Here is a 25958-nt window from a genome sequence, read left to right on the forward strand (position 1 = left end):
TTTATTTGAAAAAATTAGGCAAAATATTGTGTATTCAAACTCTTCAGGTAAGCACATGTTCTTGTGGGGTGATGAGGCTGCCAGCTTTGCAGATAAACATGCAGTGGTATTGCATGCTTTTCTACTTTCCATGTGCTACTAAATGCAGGATATTGGGGTTCTCAGAAAGCTGTTCTTTTTATTTCAGGTCCAGAGAAAAGCTGTGTTCTTAAAATGCTCTATTGTTTTAAACTATACAAGTTAGTCTAGTGACAGTCTACTGTTTTTACCCAGACCTGTTCTCTAGACTAATAAAAATACCATTTTCTCTATCGGTGACTATATTGGCAATTGTGGTGTTTAATGTGCATTTTTCAGACTTGCACTTTTTGCACGATTTCTGTGCCAGAGGACAGCAAATGATAATTTTCTGGCCTACTGGGTAATTTTTGGATGAGTTAATCTTCACTGGAATGGAAAGTAGAATGCTGCTAAACATCCTGATAGATGTGGATGACAAGCGGTGTCTGTCAGAGGTCCTTACTGGGACCAGGGTTAATAAATATCTTCATTGATGACATGGACAGTGCTGTTAAATGCACCTTGGCAGATTCCTGGATGACACCAAGCTTGAGAAGTGCTGTTGCCACACCTGAAGGACGGGATGTCATTCAGAGGGACCTGGACAACTCGAGAAGTAGGCATGTGGGAATCTGATGTGGTTTAACAAGACCAAGTGCAAGGTGCTCTGGTATCAACACAGGCTGGGGAATGGACAGAGTGAGAGCAGCCCTGCCCAGAGGGACTTGGGGGTGCTGATGGGTGAGAGGCTGGACATGACCCAGCCATGTGCACTCACAGCCCAGAGAGCCAAACCTTCACTGGGCTGCATCAAACCAGCCTGGGCAGCTGGTAAAGAGAGGGGATTCTGCCCTCTGCTCTGCTTTGGTGAGACCCCCACCTGCAGTGCTGCATCCAGGTCTGGGGTCCCCAGCAGGGAAGGTGTGGTCTTGTTGGAGCAAGTTCAGAGGAGGGCCAAATTTATTAGAGAGATTAAGCACCTTTACTATGAGGAAAGCCTGAGAGAATTGGGATTGTTCAGCCTGGAGAAGAGAAGGCTTTGGGGTGCTATAATTGTGGCCTTCCTCCTGAAGGGAGCCTACAAGAAAGATGGAGAGAAGCTTTTTGCAAGAATATGTAGTAAAAGGACAAGGGGCAGTGGATTATTTAAACTGATAAAATATCAGGAGGAAGTTCTTTACTGTGAGGGTGGTGAAATACTGAGACAGGTTGCCCAGAGAAGCTGTGGATGCCCTATTCCTGGAAGTATTTAAGGTCTGTTTGGGTGGGTCTCTGAGCAACCTGGTCTAGTGGAAGGTGTCCCTGCCCACAGCAGGGGGCTTGGGTCCCTTCCAACCCAACTATTTTATGAGTTTTGTAACTGTTGAGAAAATGTTGATTCAAAATATAGTTATTTTAATACATTTCATAGACATGAATGTCTAGTACGCATGTCTGAGATTTGCAGCAAGGTTGAAAATATTTTTTGCTTCTTACAGTACTTAGTGTAGAGTACAAAGAAATGTAAAAGTGGGTAATCCAGCTTCCATATTGAGTTGAGTGAACTACTCACAGGAGAGAAATGGGGGTGCTGCTTCAATACTTAACCTGTTTGCAGCATGTGTAGCTGTCAGGCCAGCTAAGTGCTTTGGCCATTACTACTGGGTGGATGTTCTCTCCAACGTTGCAGAGGCCTGTCACATGAAAATTAGTTTTAAATGGATATGTTTAAAAACCTTAGCCTAAATATCATCTTGAAGTTCAAAATTATTTTAAAATCAAGTTCATAGCCATCCTATTCTGGAGTTTTTCCTTAGGCGTACAGTAGCGTCACATAAGTACAAAGATTTTTCCTTAAAGGTGCAACCCCATTTTGAAAATATTTAGCACATCCTTACCCTAGAAAAATTTTAGGTGACTTAATTCCACTATTAATTTGTGAATAGCTGAGGGAAAATTAGCCAGATAAAAATATCTAACCAGACTTTGAGAACACAAAAATATTGTAAAAATTAGGTGAGTGTTCTCCCCCTGACTGAAACTCATATGTTACGAAAGGTATAAGAACAGAATGAGGATATGTGATACTTCATGTTGGTACTTTCTATTTTCCCACTATTTGACCTTTAAATATCTCTGGGCCAAATGTGATGTATAGTGTACCATAAATTTCTCTATTCTCTTTTGTATTTCAGTAAAATTTTGTTATCCAATCCCCTGTATTGATTTAAATAAAGATTTGCTGGGTATTTCACAGATGAAAATGCATGGTATTTATTCCCTTAGCGTGTCTGTGTTTTTCTGAAACATATCTCCTGTTGACTAAATTCACAGTGTGGGTTGAAAGGGTCCCTAAAGAGCCCATGGTTCCAACCCCCTGCCATCAGTGGAAATACCTTCCACTAGGTTGCTCAGAACCTCGTTCAAACTGGCCTTGAACACTTCCAGCAATGGGGCACCCGCAGCTTCTCTGGGGAACCTGTTGCAGTACCTCACCACCCTTACAGTAAATTTCTCTATTGCTTCTACCCTTTGTGCAGGAAACCACCACAGCAATTTCTGTGCTGGTCATCAGACACACTCTGCTGTTCACCATGCTTTAAAAGCTGATATTCATGCTAATTTTCAAAACCAAAAAGTTGGGGGTTTGATGGAGGGGATTTGGTTTTTGTGGTTGGTTTTTTTTTTGGTTTGGGGTGTTGGTTTGTTGTTTTGTTTTGTTTTTGAATGCCTCTCTGCAGGCTGCTAAGGCTTGGAAGATGACAATGTGAATACACTGAATGCAATTGAAATAAGAAAATAAATTGATATGCTTGCACAACACACTATGAAAAAAGATTAAGATGGTAGAAATAGAAAAAGTTAGGGGAAGCAAGCAGAAATATTCTCATAAGCAGAAAGGAAGCATTTGAAAGAATGTAGTCATTCTGTTTTCTCCTTATGAGGAGGGAGAAACTAAAAATCTTGGATTTCTCCAGCAGAGATTGTTGTTCATCAACTCAAAATATGTGGATTGCTTTAGGGCCAATGGTGGCTGAATACTGGTGGCTGATATGCTGTGTTTTAAGGCAAAACTGCTAGCAGTCAAGATGAAAATGAAAATCTTCAGCTATTGTGATAATTTTCTTTTCCACAAGTTATTTCCTAGCTATTCCAAACTATGAAAATATAAGTGCAGTTGCAGTAGAGATTAGGGCTGACAAATGTTCATTTTTGAGGGCTATTTCTTCCATTAATATCGTGATAGCATTGGAACAGCTTTTAACATGTCATCAGTGTTTCTAAGATAAGCATCAGTCTTGTATTTTTTTTCCAGGGTTTTACAGAGTGGCCTGCCAAATCACTGTTGCTCCAGGCTGAACATTTCAGTGTTTCTTGTCCAAAGAACAGTTTTTAAATCATCATGGTATTCTGAAGTATAGTGGCCAAAATGCAAAATTACAAATTAATTTTTTAAATACCACTTAAATGCTTCTGTAACTCAAAAATATTTTTAATTAAAACTTAAAATTGGGAGCAATAATTCATAACATCTAGAAGAGTTTTAATTGAATAGAGGCATCAGATTTGCTTGATAGTGAGTAATATTTTCAAAGCATAAATCATCCTCAGTGTATCATTATAACTTCAAAATTGCAGGTAGTAAGGGAGTGCTGCTGGGGATCTTGGCAACAAAAAAAATACTGAGCATTGTACTTTTTGGTGTGATGGGTAATGTGGCAAGCAGGAGCCTTTAGAATTGCTTTGTGTAGAAAGATAGTTAAACTTTTGTTTGACACTGAAATAAGCAATGGACCTTCACAGGTACAGTTTCTACAATAGTCTGACATGAAGAATAACCTTGGGAGCCTTTTCTGTTTGCATGAAACATAGTCAGTGCAACAAACATATTATTTACATGAGTGCATTAGCACAGGACTGGGTTTGATGATTCAGGAAGCTTGTTGCAGTCGTGTGTTTCTGGGGCTTAGAGCCATGAATGTGCTCAGCATGCAGACGTGTTCCATTCTATTCTTTTGGCCACATGAGGATAATTACATAAAGTAGATATATGAAGAAGTTCTTTGTAAACACAATTAGTGCTGGAAGTACTTAAAAACTAGCAAAAAAAAAAAAAAATATTTTAGAAGATTCTTTTTTGAAAAAAATGAAGTAACAGGTCACGAGGAATCCAGGCAATAGAGTTATCTATTTCCAAATCAGGTATTTAAGTCTTGGAAGTTAATACATAAGGGAGCTTTTACCCTTGCAGACTGAATTAACTGAATTATAAGATGCAGCAGTTTGTACTGCAGGATTTAAAACTAGAAGTCACTGCTGTGGGGAATTTATTAGTCCTTTGTGCTATCTTGTATGATAGCAGAGTTAATTCCATGTAGTTTACTTTAGATTCAGCAGTTTGTTTTTGTTTGTTGGTTATTTCCAGCCTTCTCACTACTGCTGAAATTGTATACATGGTATTTTTATTTAATTGTCTTCCAGACAGGCTTTTAAGAAAAACAGCCTACATTAGTGTGTCTGTGTTTACCTTACTGGCAGCTTCTTCTGGGGTTTCTTAGAGACAGACCTTTTATTTTTGCTTTCTTGCCTGTGTGTGGATGAGGATCTTTTTCCTAACCTCTGCTATCTTGTCCATGCTCTGTCCTTCCTTTCCTCTTCTCACTGGTGCCACTTCCCTGCAGTCTCTGTCTCCCTGCTGTGCTGTCCCTTGCTCCACTTGTGCCTCAGCAGTCTTTTCTCTACCTCTTTTGTCCTGCCTGCTGCTGAGTTTAAGGAAGGGACATTGGTGCACATGGCTGTACTTTAAAGGAAGTGCTGCCTGTAGCAAGCTGGAGTGAGTCTAACCCGAGAGGCACAGAAGGTGTATTAGACATAGGACAAAATTTTAAAGCTTTTATCTACTGCATTTAGGAAAAATACTTCAGAGTAAGGTATTGTTGGTGCATTGTGAAAATGCAGAGTCTGTTGTGGTATCATGTACTGTGGAATACTTGGACAGGCCAAGGATGTGAAGTGCAAAACAGTTGTTGACAAAGGGCTGAAATTCAGTAAGGCAGTGCCTCTAGAGTCAGTCCTGCTGCAGGGTTGCTGGCACATCCTGTCAGTCCTTCCATAAAGAGAGGATTGGGGTTTACTTAATTCTACTAATGAGTGCTTGATAGTTTGTTCCTTCTTTTGTTACATAAGCAAATTAATTTGACATGTAAGATTCATTCCTAAATTGCATCCCAAAGCCATAGACTGTTGTTCAGGTGAACTGTTGAAGAACTAGAGAGGCAATTATGAAAATACTTACTGTGTAATGGCTGTCAGGTAGATGCCATCTGAGTCTATAAGGAACCTTGACATCTGTGGCTTAGTTGAATGAAAATAATGTTTTTAATGACTCTTTTAGCCCTTTGCTTTACAGACAGCAGTATGAGCTACCTCTAGCTTTCTGCAGAAGGCTGGACTTTTTACAATGGCTCACTGATACATTTACAGAAGATCTGAGTAACTAAAATTGCATTAAATACTACAGGAGCATCTATAAACAAATACCTAATCCAAGAATTTGGTATAGTTGTCAGAAAGCCATTAATATTAAAATACATTTATCTCCTTCAATGCATGCATTTTGGGAAATTGTATGTTGGATAATTTTTTGTTTCTGGGGGCGCATGCTGTCTCAACACTCTTCATGGGACATGTAAAGCTGTTTTTAAGTGTGTATTACTACACAGCTGTTACATTTTTATGATCTGAATCTTTAAATCAGGCAGATAGTCTTTGATAAAATACATACTTGTTCAATTAAGCTTTGTGGCCACATATTCACATTGTTTGTTTAAATTGAGATGCCCAATTAGTGTTTTAAATAGTAATGTGGTCTGCAAAACATTTATTAAATAACACTGTTCCTTCTTAAGCCTTATGAGGTGTTGAAATATTGCTTGCAAGACTGCCATGCCTGAAGGAGAATAAATGTGAAGAATGACTTCAGCCTTGAGAAGCTAGGTTTTTTTCCAGTAATTTTTTATTACCAGTGAAGAACAGCTTTGGCCAACTGAATCTGTATGGATTGGAGGAGGAATCACCTTTCTCTGTGAATAATCCCTATTAAAGCATCCCTGCTGGTGGCTGTACTAAAGTCTCTCTGAATTTGTTTCCCATGTGTGTATGATTCAGTTAACTAAACAGCTTCCTTAAATACCACTCTGCCTTGCTTTCCCACCACAAAAAAAAAAAAAAAAAGAAAGCATAAACCAGCCAAAGCTCAACAACAAACACAAGCAAACCCCACAATCACTACCAGCTTGGATAAAGAGGGTATTCTTAAGACAGCTCCAGTGCAGCTCAGCCCATACCTGTCCATGCAACCCACTGAAATGCATCTGAAGGTAGTGCCTAAGTGTTCATGTTCTGCCTGAAGGCTGGTTACAAGTGATGTTCTTCAGGGCCATCTTGTTTAATGTTGATGACCTTGAGAGGAGATAGGATATGCTTATTAAGTTTGGCAACACTAGATTTAGTCTCTTCTGGTCTGTATCAATAAGAAACAACACAACCAGAATATTGAAGGAGATCTCCTCCTCTATTTAGCACTTGTTGGGTAAGAGCCCTCACCAACATAGTCTGAATTCAGCATTAACGCTGCCTTGTGGAGAACGTGAGCCTAAGAGACCTTCCAAGGCTTGCTTCCACCTGAATAATTCTCTGATTCATTTAACTTACATTTGAGGTTCTCAAAATGTGCCCCCTTTTGTGTTCAGGTTGTTCCTTTCAAACCTTAATGTTTAAGGGACTGTTCAGGAGATGGGATAAACAAACACATGAAATGCTGTAGTAATCATGATAAAATTGTATTGTAGCAGCTTAATAGGTTATAACACGATCTGTGCTTTTTTTTCAGTGATTTTGTGTTCATTTCTTTGAATAGCTGATAAATTGGTTGATACTTAGTTATTCATTCACATAGTGGGTATAGTATGTCCTGTTAGTCATGCTTTCTTGCCCATGAAATTCTCAGTTTTGAAATCTGGTTCTGCCTCTGAACCCATTCTGTATAAAACTGTATTGGGTTTTTTTCACCTCACCTACCTTGTATGTAGATGCTCTCTATCTTTGTAGGTCCCCAGTCTCCAGCTCCATGGCAATACAAGCCTACTTTGATATACAAATTTCTCTGTGCCTTAGCTGGAGGATCAGTCAGTTGTGGTTGGAGCTGTGTTGTATTACAAGTTTTCAGTGTCTTACCCCCATAAATGTTTTTGCATTGAAGGGCTCTTCCTGAAAATCATTAGTTGCAACTGTTGATCAGTTGCACTCTTGTGCAAACACAAGTGACAAATGGCATTCCCCCTTGGCCATTCCTCTGTCACTGTGCTGGCCTGGTTCTGATGGCCAGTCTCTTGTGTCACTTCATAGATAATAATGCAGAACAGATTGTGGTCGAAAAGTATAACATAAAGTAGTCCTGGAATAACAGAATCTAACTCCTGGCTTTGTGCAAGACACCCCAAGAAGCACACCATGAGCCCAAGAGCATGGTCCAAACCCTTCCTGAACTCAATCAGGCTTTGTGCTGTGACCGCTTCCCTGGGGAACTGTGCCAGTGCCCAGCAACCCTCTGGGTGAAGAACCTCTTCCAGATATCCCACCTAAACTCCTGACTCAGCTTTGTGCTGTTTCTTTGAGTCCTGTTGCTGGTAACAAAAGTGAAGAAGAGATCAGCATCTGCCCCTCTTCTCCTTGTGAGGATGTTGAAGGCCACAGTGAGGTGTCCCCTCAGCTTCCCCTTCTCCAGGCTCAATAGACCAAGGGACCTGAGACAGTTCCCCTCCAGACCCTTTACCATCCTTGTGGCCCTCCTTTGGATGCTCTCCAACAGTTTAATCTCTTTCTTATATTGTGGCCCCCAGAACTGCCCCCATTGCTCGAGGTGAGGCCACTCCAGTGCAGAGCAGGACAATCCCCTCCCTTGCCCTGCTGGCCATGTTGTGCCAGATGCTCCCTAGAACAGGGTTGGCCTCCTGGCTGCCAGGGCACTGCTGGCTCAGGTTCAGTTTGCCATGGACCAGGACCCCCAGGTCCCTTTCCATGGCACTGCTCTCCAGCCTCTCATTGTCCTCTCATTGCTCTACGCACCACCAGGGTTGCCCCATCCCAGGTGCAGAATCTGGCTCTTGCCCTTGTTGAACTTTTTATGGTTGCTCAGCCTTCTAACTTGTCAATGGCCTCTCTGCCCTTGACAGGAGTTGACAATTTAATATTGTTAGCAAACTTACTTTGTTAGCAAACTGACTTTGAGTCCTGTGTCCGGGTGATTAAAATGAGGATGTGGACAAGAACCAGGCCGAGGATGGATCCTTGTGGAACCCCAGCAGTGGCAGGTCACCAGTCTGAGGTCACCCCATTCACTGTAACCCTTTGTGCCCATGATCCAGTTGGTCACCCATTATGTAACAGGGTTGTCCAGCTGTGAGCTGGATGCTTTCTCCAGAAGGACACTGTGAGAGACAGTATCAAAAGCTTTGCTGAAGTGCAGAAGGCTCCCATCTGCTGGCTTTCCTAGATCAGTGGGTTACCCTGTTGTAGAAGGAAATCAGGTTTGACAAGCAGGACTTTCCTTCATGAACCTGTGCTGGCTCTGACCAATGACTGCATTGTCCTCCAAGTGTTTTTCAGTACCTCCCAGAATAATCTTTTCCATGGAGTCTTTGACCTTTTTGTTGCAAACATTTAAAAAGATGCCAGTAATTTGAAGTAGCAAACTGAAAGAGAATTATTTTGTGTGGTTTCTCTTCTGGCTTGTTTGTTCTCTGCAGTTCACTGCATTTTGGACACAGTCATTTCATTGATGGGTGAGCTGAACATGTCCATTCACATACTGTGTGAGGAGTTTTGGGGTGCAAATATGTCAGTCAAGGAAACTGAAAAGGTTAACAAATATTGCAAGCACTTCAAAGAAAGATCAAAATACGAGGAATATATGTAGTTGTTTGAATTTTGTTTCTTACTGGACAGCAGCAGTGGCATTTACTAGTACATTAAATGAATAGACAGAAACTCCTATGGTGTATGTCATGATTTACTCCATCATCACTTTATATTACATAAAAGCTTGCTCTTAGCTCACCTTCAGCCTCTTCTGGGGCTGAATAGTTATGCCTCTCCTATAACAATGTCATTTGAAGTTCCTCTGAAGTTTGCATATTTCTAAAACAACTTTAATTTTGATTCATCTGGGAATTGGATCCACTGTGAAGTAATAATGATTTGAATAATTATTGTTGCTTTCAGGGACTTACAAACTGTTTTTCCTCATCTGAATTCTTGGATTTAAATGTTGTGGGAAATGCTGTAGTGTTGCCAGACATGTTTGTGTTCACAGCTCACACAGATCTATTTGAAGTGCTAGTGTTTTTATAGCTTTTGGGAGTAGAGACTATGACATTTAAGATATGTGTGTTAACATAAATAACTTTACCCTGAGCACTTTCAGTCTGCATGGTATAACTCAATCAATTGCGCAGTAAGTGATTATATTCCTTAGTCAATGTTAGTTTCAGGGAAGGTCAGCAGATTAAAAAAAAAAATAGGAAATTGAGCTGTTGTAGATTTGAAATTGAAGTGTAGCTGAGCTTTTTCCTGTGTCCTAGTTGCTGTCGTGAAGTCATCTGTAAATGCTTCTAATTTATCACTTTGGATGCAAGTAAAACATGGAAATTTTTTAATTGTAGGATCAGGGTTCAGTGCGAATTGTGTTGCTTTTTTTTTTTTAATTAATGTTTCTAGTTTGCAGCTGGGTTTTTTGGGATATGCTTTTTAACTTTGAAAGTTACTATATTTTTCACCCCTGACAATTTGGAGGCATGTTACTGCTAAACTGTCATGTTCTTTGTTTATTGCCTTGTTCTAAATGTACATTGCCAAATTTTGATGGTACAAGTGCTGCCTTAACAGAACTGTTAGTGACTGTTGGAACAGCACAATGCAGCACACGCAGTTGTGTTCGCACAAAGCAAAGAATAAACCTCTGTCTGTGAGTGTTCATTGGTTTCAATAGGCTTTTCAGTAGCTCTGCATATTACAATTCTTAGCACCTAGAGTACATTCATATTCATTACAGCAGTACAGTTCAGCCCCTGCTTGTGATTTTTTTTTCTTTTCCATCCCCTCCTCTACCAGAGCGTGAAGTGAATGATTTTTTTAGTGCCAGTAATGTGCTCTAGAAGATGTTATGGCTCTTTTCTCAAAATGATGGAAAATGCATCTTTTGGCTTCTTCCATCTTGTAAGAAACATGTTAAATACCAGAATATTTAAAGCTTTTTGGAATCTTTCATGATGACCCTTGTGGCTATTGAGACTGAGAGGTGCTGGGCATGTATGGCATGCAGTCATTTCTATGAACAATTAGTGGAAGAACTGATTGGTATGTAGTAGTTTCATCTTTTAAAGGTCTGAGTACTTGCTTCTTTATTTGAATGTACTGAGGATGGGGGATTGGTTCTTTGATTGCTGGATAGCTGTTTAAAATGCTTTTTTTGTTTGCTTGTAACTTGGCTGTTTTATTTGAACCCTCTTTAAACCAAATGGCTTTTGATAGTCTACCCCTGTTTTATGGTAGATATCTGTCTCTTGAGTTCAAACTTACTGATACAATGAGTGTGGGTTTTGCTTATGCATGCAAAAATTCTCTACTTGCAAATAATATTGAGAGATTACCAAATAATTCCTGTTTCTTTTGCACTCAGCAAAATTGATTTTTTTTGCCTTTCTCTCTAATGTACAATTATCATCCCTATGAAATGAAAAAAGCTTCTCTTAATGAAAAAAGAGTACATTTGCCAGTATGAATTAATTGGACCCTTTTGTTTGTTAGAATGACTTCATGTTTAAGATATCTGATGTCCCAGTAATGGGAAGATCAGACAGCTATTTGATTTGAGCATTTGATTAATGCATTTAATATGTTAATATATGGCATATTACCTTTGTAGATGAACCGACTAGTCCTAGTATTGACCATGATATTGCACACATTCCTGCTTCTGCTGTTATTTCTGCATCTGCTTCTCAAGCACCAGCTGTAACAGCTGTTCCTCCCAGTCCTACATCTCCAATCCCTTTAATTCGGCGACAACTTTCACATGATCATGGTGAGCGTTGATTTCATTCTTTTTCTCTTGCAACTTTTTTCCTTTCACACTCTGGAGTTCAGGAGTGAAAATTGTAAACTCTTTATTGCTTGAAATAAATCGCAAAAATGTAATTCAATTTCCTGCATACTCAAAAATTTCTGTTTCTTTGTAGAATCCATTCGGCCTAGTGTCCTGGATAGCCAGCCTGCCACAAAAACAGAGAGATCAAAGTCGTATGATGAAGGACTGGATGACTACAGAGAAGAGGGAAAATCGTGAGTTCATGGAAAAATTAGTTAATTTGGACATCTGGGTTTTTAAGCGTTTAAATTCTCATTTTAACATTTGTTTTTCTTCCAACAGGTCCATTAAGCATGTATCTAGTTTAAAGGGGATTAAGGTAGGTAAATATATATATATATATATATATATATCAGCTCCTAAACATTACCCATACTGCTGTTACAAATGGTTTGAATTATACAGGTCTGTTTTATGAAGTGATGTGCTAAACAGACAGGAAGTTTATTGGAATTGCTACTAATCAAATTGCTGATGTATTCATCATAAAAGTAAACATGGTCTCTTTTTTCCTGGACCCATCACATGGTCCTTGATGTTCATTTTCCTCAGTCTCTGTAAACAAAGCGTATTAAATATGGTGGCCTTTTGTGAAAACTCAGTAATGAGAGTCTAAGATTCATGAAGTTTCTCAAAGTATTATTGGCATGTGGAAGGCATGTGCAAGTTTACACACTATTGTTGTGTGTAAACTTCAGAAATTGTTTTCCTAGGACCATATTCCTGGGGACATTTTTAAAGTGAGAAACATCTTGAACATAGGAACTGTAGGCCAATTTCTATAGAATTACACTGTGGGATTCTTTCTGTGATGTTTGCTCTAGGTCCCAGACAGCCAGAAATCTTCAGAAGACTCTGGTTCCCGAAAAGATTCTTCTTCAGAGGTGTTTGGTGATGCCTCCAAAGAAGGGTGGCTCCATTTTCGACAGCTTTTTACAGACAAAGGAAAGGTACCTGTCATGTTTGGGTTTTTAACCTAGGACAAATGCCAAGCTGGTGACAAACTATGAAAAGAAACTTCAAGCCTTCGTGTTTAGGTTTTTTTAATTTTTTTGAGGGGTTAATATCAATAAGAACATAAAAATTTTAGATCAGTTAGAAATTGACTTCAGTCAATTCATCAACTTTGTCTACAGACTGCTTTCCAGACTGTTTTAATTTTACATTTCAAAGCATCTGTTGAAGTAAACTAATTTCTAATGACTAATTAAATAATAGGAATCAGTCCCTTGGTAGGTGCAGTTGCATTTTTTTCCTCTCTCCTAATAATGAAAAAAGTTGTAATTTTTGTGAATGTTGTAGAGTTGAGTTCAAGTTAACCTTCTGCACAAATACAGACTAATGCTTAAGGAAAATTGGGTGTCTGGACTTTCCGTTGTATGAAAATGCCATTCTGACTTGGAGGCTGTTTAAAAGCCATGGGCAAGAGTTCCCTAAATACCAGACCAGAATTGGTCTCATTCTGTTTCTTACCCACTGTCACATGTGAACTCACACTCAGTGGGTGCTCTGAGAGGGCAGGTTATGGAGCAATTCACTCCTCCAGTGGAGAGCAATTAGTGAATCCCACTTTGTGTAGTCTTTCTGCCAGCCAGGTGGATAGCTTTTCTTCGTAAAACTTCTGGAGGTAGTTTGGCAATCCAGAAAGAGGCACTGTAACAAGTAAGCAATCTGACACCTTGGTTACTTTTTTCAGCGAGTTGGTGGGAGCATTCGGCCATGGAAGCAACTGTATGTTGTTCTTCGAGGTCATTCACTTTATTTGTACAAGGATAAAAAGGAACAAGTGACCCTCTCTGAGGAAGAACAACCTATAAGCATCAATGCTTGCTTGATAGACATCTCGTACTGTGAAACCAAGAGGAAGAATGTATTCAGACTCACCACATCAGACCGCGAGTATCTGTTTCAGGCTGAGGACAGAGATAATATGTTAGCGTGGATTAAAGCAATACAAGACAACAGCAACTTAAATGATGAGGTGATTGTATAATATTTAAAGTAGAAGTTGTAGTTTTTGCATTGTAATTAAAAATGTGTTGTTTTCTTGTAATTAGTACTTGAACAGAAGAATTAACTTTTAATTAACCAGTTGACCAAACTGTGAACAGGAAAATGAGGTGAAAGGAAGGATACTGAGTAAATTAGTAGAGTTAAAAAAAGTCGATGTAATCATAATCAGAAAACAGATGTTTGAAATAAATTAGTTAATGCTGTTGCTGATTTGACTAAATCTGATTTACTATACACTTTATAGTAAATTGATCTGCCAAAAATACCTAAGCTTTTTAAAAGCTAATTGCAGATTTAGGACCAGTGTGGTCCCTCTTCAGACTTGCACTGCAGAGTGTGTGCAGTAGTACAGTGTGAGGAGTTTCTCAGTAGTTAAAAAATGAAACTTTGAAGAAGCCTGTTACTCTGATTAAAACCTGCTGTTTCTCTGAATTAAGTCAATGCTTATTGCCAAAGGCAAATAGCTGCTATTGTACATAAGGTATCAATATCTGTCCCAATATTGTCCACTGTGTTTTCATTGCAGTTTTAGCAGCAGAGGAATATTTTCATGTCTGTGGTCATGCACATCTACTCAGATTCAAAATAATTATCCAAAGTATTACACAGATAGATAAAAAAGCGGATTTGAATTCATTCTTTTTCAGCTGTATTTGTAGTAGCAATTAGTTTTCTAAGCACTGTGTGTGCACAGGATTAGAATATTTTGAGTAGTAATATGCATTTACTTGCATTTTTTCTGTTTAAGTTCACTTTCAGTTTAAGAGGTATTAATTAGATCATACTGCTTTGGAAAAAAACCCCCTGTAAATACCAGTACTTGATTCATAATTACTCACTTTTATTTTCCTTGTGGTTTTTCAGAGTTTTGTCTTTACTGTTCTCAGGAACTGCCTCCTAGGATGTTTGGTTGAGGGTCTGGGTATTTTTTAAGTGGACTGAATTGTTGAATTCTATACCTATTTGGTTACCAGAAGACTTAATCATATTCTTAAAGGATTTTTTTTTCCTATTTTATTAGATAATAAAGTCTTTCTCAATTTATTTTCTAGGATACTGGTGTTACTAGTAGAGATCTAATTAGTCGAAGGATTAAAGAGTACAGTACAATGATGAGGTGGGTGAATTATATGTTGCCAGTGGTCTTTGTAGAGTTTTTATTTAGCTTCTTTCAGCTGAAGTAGTCTCTCTTGTTCAGTTCTTCAAGCAGCAAAACAGAGCCATCTCCCAAAACACCTCGCCAGAGTCTGAGTATCAGACAGACTCTCCTTGGAACTAAAGCAGAACAGAGGACTCAGAGTCCACATTCTCCTAAGGATGAGACAGAAAGGAAGCTTCTCACTAAAGGTCTGTATGTTTTGTGTATTTCTTTAGTTCCCTTCTGCCCCAGTGTAAGGCCATCCAGGTGCCATTCTCAGGTATTTTTGAATTCATGAATGTACAGATGCAAACCATGTATTAAGCCCAGGGGTTTTAAGCTGCAGCTTTAATCACTCATTTCTAGGAACTACTTAATCTTGGATCCTGAAACTTCTATTTTAGTCCCCTCTTAAGAAGTTTTTTTGGATTTTTTCCTTCAGCTCCATGTAGGGCTAACAGTAGTAAACATAGGTGTTAAGCTTCTTGAGTACAAAATTTTGCCAAGCTTTGGAAATAATTTTGTGTGTAATTCATACTTCAGTCTCCTGCTGACTCAGAACTGATAAGGTAAATTTTTCCACTAAAGTGCTTCCAAAGTATAGAACAGATTTTTTTTTGTCTTAATTTTTAAAACACATGAGTGAACTTGTATTATTTTTTCCAGGACAAAATTAATGCCTCCTGAATTCTAAAAAAGTCTGATGAGCTGGCACTGCAGACTTGAATCAGTATCTGAGCTCCATCAAATAATGTCACTGTCTACTCTTTTTAATTCTCTTATTCTTATTCTTTTTTTTACATTTTTTTTTCCCACATGGTGTGTAGACATATAGTACTTCACATCAGACTGTTGTTTAAAAAATGTTGTGTACAAATTCAGGCAGCTGGTCAAGCAACCACTTTTGATCAACCACTTTGGAGTAATTCAGTCTTGAATTTAAGCTATCAGTGAATTCTGTTTTTTGTTGCCAAAAAACGTCCCTTTGCTTCTGCAAAGCTACAACTGTAACTAAATTGCACATGTTGGGTTAATCTCAAATCTACTGAAAGAATATCTCCAGAAATAAGAGAGAAGTATTTACTGTGTTAGATGACTTGCAGTGCAAGATAAATAGGAATTGCAGAACTGAACTTTTAATCTGATTTTTGGATAGAGAACATTTTAAGTGAGTAATGTTTGGAATTACTCAGAGGTGACTAAAATCTGATAATTTCTGCAAGAATGACTAAGTCTGCACAAGTGTGAGCATGGCTCTAGAGTCTGATGGGTATTTTGTGCAGCAGTGTGAATCCATGAAGACTTAATGTTGTGATACTAAATGTAGATTTCAATCTTTAAAAATTTTAGTAGTTTATATAAATAACAAGTTTAAATTTAGCAGTTTATCTACTTTTAGTCTTAGAATGATGAAATACCACAGTAGCATCCAGCTCCTTGCTTTTCTAAGTCTGGGGTGTGATTGTGTTCACATTTATCTTTTGAACCACAGAATAGTAACAGAAGTTGTGTTTAAGACAGATTGATGTTTAATTAATTGCTGCATAAAGCCAGGCTGGTAAAAGCTGAAAACGCAGCAGGTGTCACTTGCTCTTTGCAAGTCTGTTACCTGTATTTACAGTCAGTTTTGTGGCATGAATTTTCTTCTTTTTCTTCTTTATTTTCTTTTTTTTTCCCACTGTCCTAACAACAAAAAGATGAGACAAGCCCACCAAAAGACAAAGGGACATGGAGGGGCATTCCAAGCATTATGAGGAAGACATTTGAAAAGAAGCCTTCTGCTGTTGGAACATTTGGTGTTAGACTTGATGACTGCCCTCCAGCTCATACCAACAAAGTATGGAAGTAGAATTTTTCTTTCATTGGGAATGTAAAATACCTTTTAAATCACCTACTTATCTATAAAACTCTTTTTTTTCCAGTATATTCCACTGATTGTTGATATATGCTGCAAACTGGTTGAAGAAAGAGGTCTTGAGTACACAGGTATTTACAGAGTGCCTGGAAATAATGCTGCCATCTCAAGTATGCAAGAGGAGCTCAACAAAGGAATGACTGACATTGATGTTCATGATGATGTAAGTCTTTAATCACACTATTTTCATATTAAAATCCCCAAAACCTTTGGTTGTTGTTGTGATCATAGAAATATAAAGCATGTCTGACCTTCTCTTTTAAACACATAGAAATGGCGTGACCTGAACGTGATCAGCAGTTTGCTGAAATCCTTCTTCCGAAAGCTCCCAGAACCCCTCTTCACCAATGGTAGGTGGTTTTCACTGCAGTTTTGTCTTTAGGAATTGCAGTTGAACAGTTGTCTTACAACATTCAGATGATTTGAGAGAAAATTTAGGGAAGTCATCCCCACTCTGCATTAAATGTTGCTTTTCCTAAAGAGTAGGGAGTCATGGTGATCATCTTAGGAATGAGATGTGTAAATATAATTTCAGTGATGTGAAGGGATTATGAATATGCAACTAAAAGAGTAAAACTTTCATTTCTATTATTGCAGTATTCAGTAAAAGCTGGCTTTTTTCCCCCCCTACTGTCATACAGAACATACACTTACAATATAATGGGCTAATTTATGACTTCCAGAGGTCATTCTTTTATTTATGTTGCTAGTTTTCAAGGGTGGCAGATGGGGGTGTATATGCATACATCTGTAGATCTAAAAACTCATATATAATTTCTGCTTTTTTAACAGACAAATATGCAGATTTTATAGATGCCAATAGAAAAGAAGATCCTGTTGAGCGTCTGAAAACACTGAAGAGACTGGTAAACTAAAAATCAGTTGTGTTGTAGGTGCACTACAAAAATAGCATTAAATGTTCAGTGTTCTGAATATTGATTGTTTGTTTCAGATTCATGATTTACCTGAACACCATTATGAGACTCTCAAGTTTCTTTCTGCACACCTGAAGACAGTAGCAGAGAACTCAGAAAAAAACAAGGTATTAGAAAGAAACATATAACATATTTTGGTTTGTCTCATTAAGTATTATTTTTGTGCAGAATCATTCCTAAGGTGATGATTTATTGTTGTAGATGAAACTGGGGAGTGGGGAGTGCTGTTATGTGCAGAAAATTTTTGTAATAGGCTAAGTACTCTTGCACAATATGCTCATTTAGTGTTAAATTAATTTTATTCAGGTTGGTAGTCAGTCTTTTTAACTCCTTGCATCCTAAATTTATCCCAAGTCTAAATTTCCTGTAATCCAGTCTAGACCCCAGTAAGACTGTGCCTGGGCAGGGCATAGGTGAATGAACCTGCTGACAGAAGTTGTCACATCAGCTTTCTTTGAAGCTTGGCTTCTGGATGCTTCAGAGATTTTTAAGACTAGGACTTGCTATAGTTACTTGAGTGATTAACCTATAGGTGCTGTTTGGCTGGTTTTAAGAAGGAAAATTCGTAATAGAAATGGTGGTAGTTCATCACTACTGGATCTTTTTCCACTACTAAGTATAACTTTTTGTAATTTCCATAGGGTGGGAAAGAGGTGGTTGGTGTTAAGTGCTCCTGAATGCTGTAGTCTTCCAGTAAATGCTAATAATAGTGCCCCCTTTTTCAGCTCTGAGGGAGGGGTAGCTGAGTGAAAAGCTGTTTATAATATGAGTGTGCTTATGGATGTTTACCTCAGGGCAGATAACCTGATGGCTTGGCTACCAATGTTCAGGGTACAGGATAAAATTTGATATAATTGATGGTATATATGGAAAAGCCTGTTGCCAAATTATTTCAATCATTTTAAATAATTTAAAAGATCAGTTGATGTGAGTATGGTAGGTTCTGCAAATAATGCCTTCCAGTTAAATATGAAAGAAAAGTGTTTGTGTGTTCATTAAAAAAAAAAAAAATTCAACAGGTTATAAACTTTAGTGAAATTACAGACAATATTATAAGGAAATTATAGTAAATGTAATTTTTAAGTGCAGTGCCTAAAGGAAGCTTCCCCATCATTTTATGGTTTTGGTGGGCTGTATAAATGTTGTTAAATACTGTTAATATTTTGAATATATAAGGCTAGATCAGTGAGGTGTTACAATTGTGTGCCTTGTCAAAAGACACAGTTCGAGAGAGCACTGGGGGTTTGTGTCATGTTTGCAACTTGCTTCTGGTAAGCACAAAGTCTTTGCCTCCTCTATATTACTGGTCTGTTCTATACGAGAACAGTAAACTCTTAACTTAAAAGAAATAAGCAAAAACAGAAGGTAAGTTCTGCTGCTGTTTCTTGAAATTCTTTGCCACAGATATAACATGAGTCATATACTTAATTCACTTCTAAAGTAGTGACCTGATCACACAATGCCGAGCCTGTCTCACAAATAGATGTCTTGGGTCCATGATGTTTGTTCTGCCACCTCCTCTGAAGTTGGTGCAAATTGAATGAGGTCTTTGTCAGCAGATATAATACAGTATTTGACTACCAGCTTAATTTTGTGTGTGTGTCATATAAATGTTTTCAGGAGAAAAACTGGGAACTATCAATGCCTTTTTACAAAACAAAAAATTCTAAAAACATCAGTGTTTCCAAGCATCAGTGTTTCTTTAAGGAAAGAAGAAAAGATCCCCCTGAAAGCGTAAAGATTATGTCTGGCTTCTTGAGTTTTCTGTGCTTGTGAAGCCATTTGCTTGCAGTAGGTTAAAGAAGGCTGGAATTCTGAATTGCAGAAACATTCTGTATATTTATTGCAGCTGCATATAGGAGAGTTTTGTTGTAATGTAATATCCTACCTAAGTCTTTAAAAAAAGTCTTTTATGTCCTTATTTTAAATGGTTCTCATATATTTTAATAGTGTTGTATTAATATACTAAGCCCATATTACTGTATTTTCTCATTATAAATGTATGATGTGGAAATATTTCATTTCTTAGATGGAACCAAGAAACCTGGCAATAGTATTTGGTCCAACACTTGTGAGGACATCTGATGATAACATGACACACATGGTTACCCACATGCCAGACCAATATAAAATTGTAGAAACACTCATCCAAAAAGTAAGTGGATACATTTCATTATTGAAAAAATAAGATCGTGCACAGATCTACCAGCTTTTCTCTCATTGGGCCAGTTTGGGTCTGGTATTTATCCATCAAACTCTCACTTGCAGTAAAATCTTATGTTTGATTGTTCCACATTTGGGTTTTGAATTTCCCGTGGGGTTTTCACCTTTTTTATTTTAACTTTTAGCATGACTGGTTTTTCACAGAAGATGATGCTGAAGAACCTCTTGTAAGTATTATGGCATAAATACTTGTATTCTAACTGCCTTAGTTTAGAACCTGCTTCTGCTGCCTCTAGAAAGCCTGTATAGTTTTTACTATGTCGCTGTATGGTTTGCTCTTCAGAAGCACCTTTTTAGCTCTCCAGTCCTTGTAGTAATGAATTCTATTCTTTTTTTAAAAAGCAAGCCATGCATTTATTTTAAAAGCGTAAAGGAAAATAGGACACGCTTTCCTCGTGTTCTTCAGGTGAATAATGCAGTTTTCTAAATGCTGTTGAATCATAATGAACTATTTGTGAAACGATGATGAAGAGATCTTTGTTTATTAACTGTAGACAGCAGTTCAGGAGGAAAACACTGTAGAATCTCAGCCAGTGCCAAACATAGATCATTTACTCACCAACATTGGAAGAACGGGAGTATCTCCTGGAGACGTATCAGGTAACTCTTGCCTGGACAGTGTTAATCCATAGGCTAGAATAACCTACTCTGTTAACTCAGTGTAACTCTTTCTTCCTATTTTCTTTTACTAATAAAATGTTTTCCTCTTTTCCAAAAGATCATTTAACATTTCTTTAAAGACTTGAATTGTTGATAGTCATGCATGATACAGTTTAGAAGATTTTTTTTGTCTAACAGGAATTTAATCATGAAAAGATGAGGCTTGCACATAGTATTTTATTTATTCACAGTATCCATACAATCATCATCGTGAGGTCAAGCAGATACGCTGCTATAAAGTGGTTTGTTGTGATGGCAGAAAGACTGATCTTCAGTGGTGTACTAATATTGCTACTTGCCAACGTTAGGAATGCAAAAAATTGAGTTATATTTTCTTGTCAAGTGATGGACACTTTAGTATGTTGCAGTATGTTTATACTAAAGCTGGTTTCCTTCTGTTTATAAATGCCATCCTCTTTTGTGGCTAAGGATAAGCATTACAGGCTCTTTTTTGGTGACTTTTCCCTTCCTCCCTTCACTCTACTATTGCACTAACCCAGCATGTTGTATCCCACGAATGTTATCCCTCATCTCTAGCTTTTGTTTCAGTTTTCAAAGGGTCGTTCAGCACTTACTGAAACAGTCACTTTGTACTGATGTTGTAACAGGCGAAGTGGGAGGAGTCTATCACACGGTGATGTCATTAGTGGATTCTGTGATGTCACTGATGGACAACTGGAACTGTAGGAAGAAGGAGGACTGTTGCCCACACTGTAGCTGCCTTGTCTGCAGAAATCCCCGTTTCTTGTAAATGGAAAAACCCCAAGTTGATCTGTGCTGTAAATTTTCTTTTAAGAGTATTTTAAACAGATCAATGCTACTTTTTAAAAGTTTTTCTGCTGTTTCTTGTTATCTCTGAAGCAGACCCTGAGGAGAAATAGCATGGTATGGTCTACCAGTCTTTCTAGTCATAAAGCATTAGCCATGTGTCAAAAAGGGGTGTGGCAGGGGGCTCAGCTCTTTCTTCCCAGGGAGAAAGTCCCAAGTTCATGTTTTTTAGTCATTGTGCTAGCCCCTTCCTACCCCCTTTATAATTGTATAATCTTGGGTTTTGCGAGACAGTGAAACTATGGTGTCCATTTTTCATTTCATAAAAGCGCTTGTTGTGGGAAAGTACAAAACTGGTAGCTGCTGACATCCAGACAATTTAAAAATAAAATTTTACCTGTGTGTAGTAAGAGGTGGAGAGAGATAGATAATTGGGGATTTACACAGAAAATATGACTTAATTCCTTTAAAACCTGACAAAAAGAGTATGACTACAAGAACCATGATTTGTACCTAGGGAGCCAGCTGTACAAAGACACCCAATTTTGCTTTGTGTATCCTGAATCTCAGGAGAGTACACAGTGCCATCCTGAAAAGGTCTCTCAGCTGCGGTTTTGCAGGGGCTGTATACTTAAAGCATCGAATAAACATTAGTGTTTCTGTTTTTTATTTTGAAGAACAGGGCTCCTTTGCCATTCCTATCATTGAGCTGGTTCTGCCTACAATTCACAGCATCCTTTCATGGCGGTGGCTTTCTGTGGTGCAGCTTGCATCTTTGTGAGCTCTGACTATTCACTCTGTTCTGGTTTTAATTTGCTTCACATCTTGTTCTGTGCTTGTCTTTTTCATAAGTCCAGCATTGTCTGTAGCAACAATTAAAAAGTTGCGCAGAACTGAGCAGAATTTTTTGAATTTTTCCACAGATTCAGCTACTAGTGACTCAGCAAAATCTAAGGTAAATAATTTTCTCATATCATATATCTGAAATCTGTTAGATGCTTCCCTTATTAAATCACTGATATGCAGGTGTACTATAGAGCTTATGTAGAATTTCTTGAGTAAGTGGTAGTACTGTTTTCTCATAACCTTTTTTGAAGTGTTACAATGGGAAAGGACTTGTGTGCAGTTAGCTGCATCTACCAAAGCAGTCAGATGCACACAGCAACAGCTTTGTTCCAAGCTCTCACAATGGTGGCCACTTACCTTACCCCCTTTTTGCATCTTATTTAGTAGAGGTAAATATATATAAAAAAACGTACTAAATGTATATAGTATGCTCCCTGTTGTTGGCATAGTACTAACTCATAGAGAGTATTTATGTTCCTCTATTTCACTGAGAAATAGAGAAATATAACTAACCTAACTAATTCTAACTGTACTTAGAATTCAGCCTGATCTGCAGGAGGCAATAGCTCCTTCTCTAGGAGGAAGGCAAAGGCAGTGGTTAAAGGTTGTTCTGCAGGATCTCCCGCAGAAGTGTTTCTGTGCTGGGAGGAAGGTGGCCATTCGTTCAAAGCCCTCATGTGACACACGTGGTTTGTCCCTCATGTGGACAAGCCTCTGTCTCCTGGGCTGTTGTTCAGTAGTTCTGACACTGGGTGTCTGTAGCATAGGCTGACAGGCAGCACACAGCTGACCTCAGTGAGGCCATGGCACAGCTCTGTGCTGGCCTGCATTCCAGGTGTGGCACTGATGCCCCCTTGGAGCTGGGAACAGGACTCAGAGCATCCTTCTGCTTCATTGGGAGATGCCAACACAGCTGCTCTGTGAGGATGTTTGGTGGCTCAGCTATTTCCTCAAAACAGCCCAATCTCCAGGGCACCACATCACACTGCCTGTTGTAGCAGTGAGGCTCTAAGTAGGAAAGGTGCATAGCTTTGAAGAGGCCAGGTGGTAATGTTAGAGTATTGAAAATAGTTTTTAATTCATAAAATGGAATAATTTGGCTTGTACTTTTATTGTTTCTGTGCCATTTTAAAAGTTCCTCTAAAATAAGGATTTTTTTTTTCATTTTCTGCACTTAAACTGGTTATGAGTAGCATTCATTTTATTGTCAGTAATTAATTGGTACCACCATTTACAAACTCATTCTGAAAGGTGAAAGATGAACTGAAAAATGGAGCAACTAGGCTTTTTGAATAGGTAAGACCTTGAAAGGAGGGATTGTGAAGCATCTGTGAAGCAGTAGCAAACCAGTCTTGAGAAGGTTTTCTTACTGTAATGGGGTCTGCTTTATGAGTCAGTCAAAAGCTAAATACTAGTATACAGAAAGCAGTCTTGGCTAAGTGGAAGGGACTCAGATTAAAAGTGGAATGCTCAGGAAGGAAATGGACTTATTGAGCAATGTCATTTCAACTACCAGAAGGAGCATGTAAATGTTTCCTGAATGAAGATGCACTTTCTACTGTGAAGCTTAGGATGTGTTTTTAAATTGTTTCAGGCTTTTTGACTTTAATTATGCCCTCTCCCTTTCTTTTACAGGGTTCTTGGGGTTCTGGAAAAGACCAGTATAGCAAGGAATTGCTTGTGTCCTCCATTTTTGCAGCAGCTAGTCGTAAGAGGAAAAAAACTAAAGAGAAACCACAACCAAGCAGCTCCGAGGATGAGTTGGATAATGTGTTTTTCAAGAAGGAGCTTGCAGAACAATCTCGTGGTGACACAGCAAAAGAGAACACAGCTAAAGGGGAATATGAAAGAGAGAGAGAGATAGGGAGAAAACAAAGGATGTTTGTCCTGAAGGAAAAAGAGAACAGCAGTAAAAAAGATGTGAATGTTATAAAGGATGAAAAGAAGTCATTAAAGAAAGAAAATATCCTGACAGAGGAACCTTCACTGCCTTACGATGAAAAATGTACAAAATCATCAAATATCAACTGTCTGCAAACCGTGCAGAAGAATAGCCCAAAAATGCCTATGTCACAATCTTCCTCCCAGGTTGAGGAGACAGTGTCTGACTCTGGCACTATGCTAAGCACTTCCTCCCAGGCTTCCCAGCACAGATACTCATGCAAAAAAGTAGCCAGCCCTGAAATTAAACACAATGAGTTTTTAGCAGCTGATGTCAGCTCCATCACCTCAGATTACTCAACTACTTCATCTACTATGTATCTGACTGGTTTAGATGCCAGTATGCTGAGCCCTGAGGTGCAGTCAGTGACAGAAAGCAAGGGAGAAGATGCAGATGATGAAAGAAGCGAATTGATCAGCGAAGGGCGTCCCATGGAGACGGACAGTGAAAGTGACTTCCCTGTCTTTGCCACCAGCGCTGCTGCCGAAAGGCTGTCCAAAGGGAAAGTTCCAGAAGTGGTAAAGACCAGTCGGAGGAACTCTGAAGAAAGTGAAGTAAGTTGTACTGAGGGAAGTTCCACGCCAAAGTTAGAGAGTCGCAGACTTTTTAGCTCACACAAACTTATTGAATGTGATACGCTCTCCAGGAGAAAGTCTGCGCGGCACAAAACGGACAGTGAGGGGTCAGGGGATGCAAAGAGTGAGAAGGACTTGCCTACTGTGACCAAAATGTTTGACATCATGAAAAAAGGAAGATCTACAAGCAGTTTAGCTACATCAGCCAAAAGTGAGGCTGACAAACAAGAACCTACGTGGAGACTTAAGATTACAGACAGGTTAAAGCTGCGACTCAAATCATCTGCTGATGATATGTTTGGAGTTGGGAATCAGAAAGCTAACTCTGCAGAGACTGCAAAGAGAAAGAATATCAGGCGAAGGCACACACTTGGAGGGCAGAGGGATTTTGCTGAAATAAGTGTCCTGAATGCTTGGAAAGCTCAAGAACCAAGTCAAAGTAGAGAGAGAGAATCTGAGCTTTCAGCTGTGACTCGGTTGAAGCCAAAATGTCCAGCCCAGGACCTCTCGATCTCGGACTGGCTTGCACGAGAACGTTTACGCACTAGCACAACTGACCTTAATACGGGTGAAACTGGAAAGCCCAGACTTGAGAACACTAACTTAGCAGAGGTATCAAAGGTAGAACTGCCCTCATCTGCAGAGATGCAGGCAGATGAAGGCAGCTCTTCCAGCAGTTTGACTTTAATCAATAGAACACCACCTTCGGGACCATTTCAGCCACCAGACCAGGTAAATGGTGAAAATTATCAGAACATGAACAAAAACAACTTCAGCCCAGCAGTTGATGCCCATCCTCATAAACTGTCTGGGACCCAAGTGGTCAGATCTCGATTTTACCAGTATCTTTGAAATGGGGAGAAATGTCCACTGCAGCAATTCATTAACTTACCCTCACACTTCCCAGTAACTCTGCGTGTGTGTGTGTGCGTGTGTGTGTGTACATATATAAATATTTTTTTCCTGTACTGTTGTTGTTATGCAGCCTTCATTTGGGCTGGTTTCATCAATGTGCTCTGTGGAACGTCTTCACAGGGCATTACCACAGCCAGAAGAACACTAAAGTTAAAGTATATATATATATATATTTTAAGAAAAAGTATATTTGATGGCTGCATACAAATGTTGAACAAAGCATCTGATGCAACATGCTGTGTAGTGTATACATGGTTTTCTGACTGAGAGTTGGCCTGGCATTAGTATGCAGGAAAATTGTTCTTTTGGTTTAGTCACTAACAAGTGCCTCATTATAAATTCATTTGGTTTGTTAGGGTGCCATATTGCTAAATTAGAGAAACTTATTACAAACAAATAAATGCATTTTACTGTTAATGAATTTCATTACATTTTACAAATGTTAACACAGGTGGCTACAGAGCTTCCATTCCTTAGGCATTCCAGTAAATATTGGAGTTTTATATTTCCAATTTTAATACAGATTTTGAGTTTTATGTGACTTGAATTTCTAATCTTTCTGTAAAATAAGTAACTTAACTGTACATATTACATGTGTATCTTTTCTTCAGATACCAGATTTGATATAAATGTTGTAACATAGGCGTGTAGATAGTGGATACTGGATGGAACTGGTTTCTTTTATCGAGAATATAATTCTGCATGAAGACCTAATGAATCCAAACCTGTATCATGCCTGTGTGCATACCCACTTAAACACTGGAAATAAAATTGTTTTGGTGA

General features: G+C 38.6%; 1 protein-coding gene across 2 annotated transcripts in view; it reads left to right on the forward strand.

The window, feature by feature from the left end:
- The window catches only part of ARHGAP21 (Rho GTPase activating protein 21), a 111642-nt gene extending 85684 nt beyond the window's left edge, over window positions 1-25958 (forward strand). Inside the window, exons 8-24 of one of the 2 annotated variants that reach the window (XM_030238987.2) lie at window positions 11024-11182; window positions 11337-11439; window positions 11528-11564; window positions 12070-12195; window positions 12942-13226; window positions 14311-14375; window positions 14457-14605; window positions 16094-16233; window positions 16319-16474; window positions 16583-16661; window positions 17104-17177; window positions 17264-17353; window positions 19276-19401; window positions 19595-19636; window positions 19964-20069; window positions 21821-21852; window positions 23379-25958. In XM_030238987.2, coding sequence (XP_030094847.1) covers window positions 11024-11182; window positions 11337-11439; window positions 11528-11564; window positions 12070-12195; window positions 12942-13226; window positions 14311-14375; window positions 14457-14605; window positions 16094-16233; window positions 16319-16474; window positions 16583-16661; window positions 17104-17177; window positions 17264-17353; window positions 19276-19401; window positions 19595-19636; window positions 19964-20069; window positions 21821-21852; window positions 23379-25112 — 3503 coding nt within the window. In that variant the 3' untranslated portion in view covers window positions 25113-25958. The remainder of the gene's footprint in view (window positions 1-11023; window positions 11183-11336; window positions 11440-11527; window positions 11565-12069; window positions 12196-12941; window positions 13227-14310; window positions 14376-14456; window positions 14606-16093; window positions 16234-16318; window positions 16475-16582; window positions 16662-17103; window positions 17178-17263; window positions 17354-19275; window positions 19402-19594; window positions 19637-19963; window positions 20070-21820; window positions 21853-23378) is intronic. The other variant, XM_030239133.2, reaches the window with a different exon arrangement.

The sequence above is a fragment of the Serinus canaria genome, chromosome 2 (assembly GCF_022539315.1).
Source record: "Serinus canaria isolate serCan28SL12 chromosome 2, serCan2020, whole genome shotgun sequence".
Taxonomy (NCBI): Eukaryota; Metazoa; Chordata; class Aves; order Passeriformes; family Fringillidae; genus Serinus; species Serinus canaria.